Source organism: Carettochelys insculpta, chromosome 14 (assembly GCF_033958435.1).
Source record: "Carettochelys insculpta isolate YL-2023 chromosome 14, ASM3395843v1, whole genome shotgun sequence".
NCBI lineage: Eukaryota > Metazoa > Chordata > Testudines > Carettochelyidae > Carettochelys > Carettochelys insculpta.
Window position 1 is genome coordinate 878,263 of NC_134150.1, and position 8,783 is coordinate 887,045.

The 8,783-nt window shown below is 52.3% G+C and overlaps 1 protein-coding gene across 4 annotated transcripts in view; it reads left to right on the top strand.

The window, feature by feature from the left end:
* The window catches only part of TSNAXIP1 (translin associated factor X interacting protein 1), a 28,468-nt gene extending 19,770 nt beyond the window's left edge, over nucleotides 1–8,698 (top strand). For 2 of the 4 annotated variants that reach the window (XM_075008646.1, XM_075008647.1), the window contains exons 9-12: nucleotides 794–903; nucleotides 3,268–3,391; nucleotides 4,770–4,876; nucleotides 6,891–8,698. In XM_075008646.1, the coding sequence (XP_074864747.1) occupies nucleotides 794–903; nucleotides 3,268–3,391; nucleotides 4,770–4,876; nucleotides 6,891–7,146 (597 nt within the window). In that variant the 3' untranslated portion in view covers nucleotides 7,147–8,698. The remainder of the gene's footprint in view (nucleotides 1–793; nucleotides 904–3,267; nucleotides 3,392–4,769; nucleotides 4,877–6,890) is intronic. The other 2 variants (XM_075008649.1, XM_075008648.1) reach the window with 2 other exon arrangements.
* The last annotated feature ends 85 nt before the right edge of the window (nucleotides 8,699–8,783 follow it).

The following is an 8,783-nucleotide window of genomic DNA, read 5'->3' on the forward strand; positions in this document are numbered from 1 at the left end:
CTTGGTGCTGATTGGCAGGCCCCTGTTCTATTCAGAGCACCGATCGCACCTCACCCTCTGCCTGATGTCAGGCAGCCACAGTCTGCTCAGTTACTTATTTCTAGCCCCCTTCATTCCCAGATATCTCAACTCTTACACTGCCTGCACAATCCACAAAACAGCAGGGCTCTCAGCTGCAGTGCTGCGAGGAGTTGGGCAGACCCACAGGGCTCAATCCCCCCCGCCCAGTCTACAGAGATGGGAAACTCCTCATACCTCGAGCTGTGCTCCTACAGCACCAAGAGCCAACAACATGAGACTTATGCTGCACCAGGCCACTCTGGGTACCGCATGCAGCAGCTGAGGTGTTCCATACCCGCTCAAGGGTGGGCAAGAGGCCTAGACACCACACAAGGCTCCATCCTTTGCTGGCCAAGAAGCTGACTTGCAGGTGGGGTTTTCCAGGAAGATCTGTCTGCTGCCTCGGTGTGTTGTGCATCATGGTGGTTTCACGAGTGTGGCGCTCCCCCTCAGAGGGGGCTGCTCTTCCCTAGCCCAGTACATTACAGCACCTTTGCAAGGGTGGGCCTTCTACAGCAAACAATTATAATACAGCCTTGGGAGGCACATGGCCTTCTTAATTATTTGTGAGTCACTGGGAGAGGCTTGGGTGGAAGTGAGGTGTTGCCTCCGGGTACAGCCAGCTGAAGGCCTGGGGCATCTTCCCCGTTCATGCCCAGTTTTTCCCAACTGTGGCGGGAGGCTGGGCCTGTGTGGTACTGTCAGTGACCTGTGGCCCCTTGCTGCTTCCCAGGTGGATGAAGCACTATACCATAGCCAGAACCAGCTCATCTGCAACCTGCTGAAGGAGCTGACTGACAGCGACAGTTCAAACAGTGGGACACTCACCACTGAGCAGTTCAGGTAAGAAGTGCTGCAGCCGCGTAAGCCAAGTGTAGAAAAGCTCAGAACTTCAGGAGATGGGTGCCCCGTGCCCCGACAAGGCCAGGGAATGGGCGAGTCACAAGTTGTGCTGGGGGAACCCCAACAGGCAGGTTTGACGAGTTCTCTCCCCTATGGAGTGACATGCCCGAGCTGGCCATGTGGCAGCAGAGAACACGAATCCCATGGCACCATATCTCGCTCCCTTTCCTGGGCTATAGCCTGTCTCAGATAACCCTGCACAGCGTCGGTTACGAGTCCATCTGAAGGCGACAGATTGACACTTTGCAAATACCATCTCACCAGGTTCTAGCTTATAGCAACACAGACACCCCGTAACACTGGGACGGGTGAAAGGAGTCCCCGCCCCGTAACACGGGCACAGGTGAAAGGAGTCCCTGCCCCGTAACACGGGCACGGGTGAAAGGAGTTCCTGACCTGTAGCACGGGCACGGGTGAAAGGAGTCCCCGCTGTGTACTACTGGCACAGGTGAAACAAATTCCCATTGAAGGCCTGATTTTCTCTAGTGCTTAGGACATATTTGTAGGTCACAGAAGTCCATTTGGGATGTTTGCAGGTGTGTTGATCAAGCCACTGACACCTGTCTTTCTGCTCCCCAGGGCTCCACACCACCCTGTGTAGCTGGGCCAGACCATCTGCTCTCCCCCAGACAAACACAGAATTGGGATTACTTTCTTCCCAACAGAGCAATGTAGACACTAACTTACTTCAGCTCTGGGAGGATGCAGCTGTAGGGCACAGCACCCAGGAAACCATCCCCGCAAAAGGGAACAAACCCCCAGATAAATCTGTCTCATACTGCACAAAAGTTTTCCATAGGGAGGGCTCAACAGGTGAGTCCCCAATCAATGAAAGGGAGGTATACGTAGTAATGGACCTCTGCCCCAGGTAATAATTATTTACACTGGACCTGATCATAAACAAAAAAAAATGTATTAACCATAAAGAGTACATTGAAGTGATTAGAAGTGACAACAAACAGATCAAAGTTAGTAACTAAATTAAAATGAGAGTACATGGCTAGTTCTAACTTCCCTAATAAACTTATCACATGTAGATTCTTACCCTAAATAGCTGTTCTCATGTCAGATAAAAATCTTCAAACCAGAGCTGTTCTTCTGCTTTGATTTGGGTCCAAACCTGTCAGAGTTCTGTGTTCCTCTTAGGGTGTGCCAGGCAGATTCCAAGGCAGGCTACAGACAAAAACTGATCAGTTCCTATTGCTTAAACAAGCTTTTGCATAGGGCAGGAAACCTTTTTTCCCACAACCCACCTCTCATGGAAAAACACTGGATCAAAATGGCTTTCAGTACCAGGCGTTATGGTCACACGTCTGTCTAGCACCAACCACTTTCTAGACTTACAAGACAAACAGTGCTGTTTACAAGTCATTAAATTGATCCATCTGGGTTCAGGGAGTAGGACAGGAGTAATGGCTCTCCTCAGAATATTTAAAACTATAAGCAGACTTATATTCCTAATCTCACACAGAACAACACATGCACCAAAACAGAATCTACAGATCCAGCCAATCGTAACATTAAAATCAATGGCTTACATGAGGTATTTTATTAAAAGGATTACTGAGTTATGCATGTTTATATTCATAAGCCAATTTTCATAGATTGTGGGGGGCAGAGGATCCCTCACATTCAGCACCTACAGTCTGGAGCTGATTTCCAACAGCACCAGCCCAGCACCCCCACACAAAGCTCTCATGGAGTGTGGCCATGTGTTTGTGTCCAGTTGGGAGCCCAGGGCCTTAGGATTACAGGCACAAAGCACATCTGAAAATTCTGCTCTCAGAATCACTTTTGCTGATCATTGCCCAGTTAAGCAAGTGTAATAGGACCTGAGAAGTGCCAGATTGCAGTGGTTCCCTGGGAGATGTCCCAACATTGCAACTAGCCACTGAAGTCAGGGGGAAGCCACTTACCCTAGTCTGGCTACTAGGAACATATGCCTCTCTACAGCACTGCTGGTTATATGGGAACAGGCTGACTAGCTGTCAGCACTCCCCATTGGGCCGATTCCCCAAAAAGCTCGGCACTCAGCATGCAACCACATGCTGACCTCTCACGTAGCTGTGGCAATTGTGCTGGTGCCTGAACAGGAACCGAACGCTTCTGATGCTCCTGCCTCCATTGCTAAGGGTGAGCTTGGCCACCTGCTCCTGGAGCGCTGGTATGCTGGTGTGCACCCTTGGGTCAGAGGGCCCAGCCAGGCTCTGAGCATGTCTCCAAGCACACACTGTTGTACCACACATGCCTGATTTGTGGTGGTGGTCCCTCTCTCTCTCTCTCTCTCTCTCTCTCTGAATGCAGCAGCACACTGAGAGCAGCATTTCCCTTGAAAAGCAGTGAGCAGCTCCAAGAGCTAATAGACGCAAGCAGGTACAAGGCAGGCAGCCCAGAAGACCTCATTGAGTACAGATCCTTATTCTCTGAGGTAGGCTGCAGTTTCTTTACTCTGCCCTTGAGTTTAGTGTAACAATCCAGGGAAGACCGGTTGGGACGTGTGTAAGGATGAAACAGCCATCCCATCCTAGAACATGTGCCCTGAAAGCCACCCAGAGACTGACGTGTATCAGAGAGGGAGCCGTGTTAGTTTGTATCTTCAAAAACAAGTCCTGTGGCTCCTGATAGACTAACAGATATTTTGGAGCACAAGCTTTCGTGAGCAAAGACCTCCTTCATCAGATACAATATAGTGGAGATTTTGGACGTCTAATTAATTATACAGGCTCATGAAAAGCAGGGAGTCTTAGACACTCCCAAAAGCACAACCTTCCAACTGGGGCTTTTGCCCAGACACCCTGCTGGGGTTTCCCACCTGCAGCTCCTGTCTCCATGGACACTGCCCCTCCTCCTTCTCTCCCTGCAGTCCCACTCTATGGAGCCCCTTACTGGCTTAACTAATCCCCTTCTCCCTTCCTGGGCTGACAATCGACCAGGGCTGGGGCTGCCCCCAGTCACTGGCCTCCTGGCATGTGCCATTGGAAGGAAGTTAGCAGGGCACAGGCCCAGGAACATCATGGCAGGTAAGCTGCACCATTTCTAAGGAAAGCCACAGCTGAAGCCAGGCTTGGCTCTTACATCCCAGCCCTTCATGCTGAATCGACTCAGGCCTGGCCCACACTACAGGGTTAGGGGGACATAAAACAGCATACATCACCCTAACTCTGTCAGCTGCCGCCAGTGCCCTCCACACCAGCTTAACATCATTTCCACTTTGGTTTATGTAGCTAGGGTGCCACCGTGTCCCTAGAGACACATCTTTCAACTGTTGCTAACTTTCAGAAACCATCACATACTGGCCCTGAACTGCTGAAGTCGGAAAAGTACCCAAAAAGTGACTTTAGTAAAAGTGCAGTTGTGTGGGGGGCTGGGGGGGGAACTGAACTTAGAACAAATTACTGGGGGCCCCCCCAGAAAACTACTTAAGTAAAAGTACATTCACACATGGCACATCTACATTGTACTCAAGTATTCAGAAGTGAAGGGAGCTGCACTTTAACTCAAGTCACTTTTGGGGTATTTTTCCCACCTCTGCTTAGCAGTACAGCCACAGCAAGTGCCCTGGGGCAGCCATGCACCACTGACACAAAACGTGCACTGTGGACATGCAAAGGCGATGTAATTACTGCCATGGCCCTGAGATGCAAGGCAGCAGCTGGATACAGAAGATATTGCTTAGGTGAATGGCCTGGCCATTACAATAGCCCCATGCCCCCAGGTTGGTTTGCCCCCGCCCCGCGGGGGCTTCCAGCAGAGCAGAGCACAAGCACAAGGCTCGGGTGCTGAGGGCTCCCCCCTGTCTCTTTCAGGATGAGGAGGGCAATGCAGAGCCCTTTGTTGCAAAGCTCTACAGCCAGTATGCTAGCGAGAAGCAGGAGTACCTGCAAGAGCTAAGGAACGAGCTGGGGCACGTGCCGTGAGTAGCTGAGCTGTTCAAAGCCCATGTTCTCTCCCTGCTTCCTGGACTGCCAGGAAATGCTGTGGTGGGTGCAGCCAACTGGCAGCAAGATCAGCTGAGTCAGGTGGGATGGAAATCTGGGACCAAGGATTTGTGGAGACAAATGGGGGAGGTGAGACATGCTGAGAAGCTGAGGTGCAGAGGGACAACCGAGCAGCCAACCAAGGAGTCTGGGGCGAGGAACCTGGAGGAGGGATGGAGGAACGATTGGCAGAGTGCCCTGAAGGAGCAAACCAGGAAGCAGACAGACCAAGGAAGAGGGAGTGGGGAAGTGGGACTGGAGGCCAGGTGCTGGAGAGATTGCAAGTGGAGACAGAGGGGGCAGAACTTGGCCTGTCTCAGCAAGGAACTGTGGACAAAGAGCTGAATGAGAGACTGGGAATCAGGGGAGGTGAGACTGGGAGCGCTGGGTAAGGACTTTGGGAAGTGGAGAGTGGGACAGAGCCTGGGCTGGGGAAGAGCTGTAGTTGGAACAGGAGACAGAGGAGAAATCAGGAATGGTGGGGGGAGAGTGGGCAGAGCCATCTGCACCCCCTAGAGAGCACACCCCTGCTGAGCTGGACATGGAGACTGAGGTGCCCGAGTTCCCCCAGGGCCCTGCTGTCGGTCACAGCTGTGAAAGCAGCAGCAGCCCTCCTGCTCCCCATGGAGCTTCACAACCTGCTACTGCTCAGTGACTCAGCAGATGTGCCTGAGGTCTGTGCTCTAGCGCTAGCAGTTCCAGCGCTCTTGACCACCCACAAGGGTCAGGCATGTGCCGCAAGGCGGAATCGTGTTTTTCACTTGGTTTTTTGGGTACCTCCGACTTACCCAGGCCCCACCAAAAAATGAAGTTTGCATAATCCAGCATGCAAAACTTTGGCAGTGTCAGAATTAAGGGCAACTCCTTCCCTGCCCCTGACATTCTGAGACAGGCGTTAATTACCTGAGCACATGCTCTTTCTCCTGGGCCCTTGGCGGGTCAGTGCACAGGACGGACCAGTTCTGGAGAGGCATGACTGTGGTACAGCGAAAGAGGCTGCTGGCTGGGGAACCCCATGTTAATTTCTGGCAGACCTGGCAGGCGTGCAGCGAATGAGGCCAGGGCTTGCAGGAAGAGACAGGGTTGTCTCATGGGGAAGGCAGTTGAATGTTGCCCTGCAGAAATTATGTTGAGCCACACCTCTGCCACATGGCTACAGTAAACCCTCAAGATATGCACAACCAAGTTGCATGTCTCTCAGGTTAATGTGACTGCTGCTCCTGACAGAAGCCGTTTCCTGCTCCTGTCCTGGCAGCAGCAGAGTCAGGCTGCTGTCCCTGATGGGAGCGGGGAGACTGCTCCTGTCAGGGTTGGCAGCCTGACTCTTGGCTGCTGCCCCTGACAGGAGCAGTTTCCCTGTCCCCAGAGTGGTGGGGAGCTGGGAACCAGGTGGCAGCCTGGCTCCCCTCTGCTTGCCGAGCTGGGAAACTGAGCAGGACACCAGGGCAGCAGCTTCCCACCACCCCGGTGCCACACACGTTTCTGACACTGGGGTAAGTACCACCCTGTCACCTCCCAGCTTGTTCAGAAAGTCAGTGAGCATGCAGCTCTCTCTCTAGAGAGGAGCACCACAGAAATCCCTCAAGGAAAGCAGTGGCTCAGAAAGAGCAGTGCTGGTGAATAGCAGAAAACAGTCTGGGGCCCACACACACTGACGACTGACGAGAAGACAAAACAGAACAGCTGTTCGCCCTCTCAGTACCCTCCATCCTGGGCATGAACTTGGGGGAGGAGTAGCCTGAGTGCTGAGAACTCGGGATGAAAGCAGTGCAGATAGCCCTACTTCTGACCATTCCAAACCCTGGGAACTTGACTTTGCAACTTCAGCGGCCTCTTCAGTCAGCAATACCAAAGGCTGCTGGGCGGATGGGGAAGGGCCCTTGCTCCCCAAGGCTGCAATGATTTCCTGGCCAGACATCAGAGGGTTGTTTGGCTTGCTTTTGTACGCAGGGAGGTGAAAGTGGACGATCTGAAGACAGCCTTCTGTACCATTGATCCTGCTATTGATGACCTAACGCTGGACACCTACCTTGGCCTGGCATTCCAGGCCTCCAGAGAACAGTGGGATCAGACTGTTCCTCTGCCTGTGGACACAGTGATGGAGAGACTGCTGGCAAGGGACACAAAACGAACAGGCCCCCCTCCTGAGACCTACTACACATGCCAATCAGAAGGGGGAGAAACTGGGGCCTACAATTCCTATTAAATAGCTCCTCTCTCCCTTCACGTACTCAGCTAAATCCCTCAGTGTCTAGCTTTACGCAAAGCCCCTCCTAGCAGCTCCTGGACTGCCTGTTTACATGCTGACTGAGAGTGACCACCACAGCGACTTGCTTAGTTTGTCTCAGCAGCAGTGCAGCCGGCTCAAGAAAGGGCTCCTCTGTAAATAGTTGAATCTCAGTTCCCTGCGGGAGCAGATGTCACTTGGTAGCCTGGCTGCTGTCCCAGCTGAGACAGTTCATTCCCCAAAGCAAGCTGGGGGCCTTGGCCCTGCTAGTCTTGAGGGATGGCAATGTAAGTTTTCAAGAACACTCCACTATTGGCTTGACTGTCACAGCTGCTAAGACCTGCAAACCCTTCCTAAAAGTTAGGGGTTGGGTGCAGCTACTTTGTGGCCTGGAAAATTGGGCTCTAGCTCTTTAAGAGGACCTCATGGGGAAGAGATCCTGTTATGGGGCAGGGTGGGAATTTCAACTGCTCCAGTAATGCTGCTGTAACTCCATGGGGACATTACTGCTTTGGTAGAGAGCCTCTCCCTTTGGAAGAGGCTTAAGCAAAGTGTCTCCCTGAACCCTGGAGCTTACACTGGTCCAGCTGTGCAAGTATAACTGAACAAGTGGCCCCTGAGGACAAGCCCCAAGACTGTAGCCCCAGTCCCAGGAGAATGGGCCAAGTTAGTACTGGTAACCTTGCACAGCCAGTGTTTGCCCACTCCAGGGTTCAGAATTCCTCTCCCACTTCCCTTAGTCCTCTGCTGTTGTGAGCCCATTCCTAGAGCAGAGGGGTGTCGAGGCATGCAGGCAGGCCACTCTACAGTTTACTCCACTACCCAGCAACTGAGTTAACAAGCTAATGGTGCCCCTGCCAGAATACAAACAATCAGCCCTGTTCCCTTCCTCCTCCCCAAGATTTAATGGAAGGTACTAAGCAAGCTGGCAGGTTCCTCCAGCTGAGATAACAGCCAGCCAATTGGGTGGAAGCAGTAAGTGGAATGTCAGCAAGAAATGCCCAAACTATTCTTCTTGGTGGGGGTGGGGAGGAACCACAGCCCAGCAGGACTTGGGTAGTGGGTATTCTGTGTGCCTCTGCCAAGCTCTCATGCCTGGAAGAGCGCATGCTGCTGTGTACCGCCCCACAGGGAGCACCTACCCAGAGCAGGAAAAGTAGCAATACAGTGCAGTGCAGCTAGACGGCAAACTACTGACGTGGGTGCCCAGAACTCCAGAACCCCTGAGAGGAGAAGAGCAGCGAATGGGTGCAACTAGGCACAGCCTGGTGGAAGCGTGAGACTACCAAGAGCATGGTCAGTCTCCAAGAGATGTGGTGTGACCTCCATCACTGATGGCACCTGGCCCGGGGCAGGGAAGATGCAGCACAGGCTTACACAGTAGAGAACAGTACTACATTAGCACACCTGCCAAGCAGTGGGCTAGATCTGTTCCTGTTTATTTGTACTGCTAATAATTCTAGATTTAAAATAGCTTCTGGATACTCAGACTGTAGATTTCTCCTGTCACCTTCCCTCCAGTTACAACCTAGTGAGTTTAAAGATCATTCTGTACCTAAAATCTTGAGTCTCTTTAACTCTAAGGCACTGGCCAAGTTCCAGGCTGCTAAGAAGCA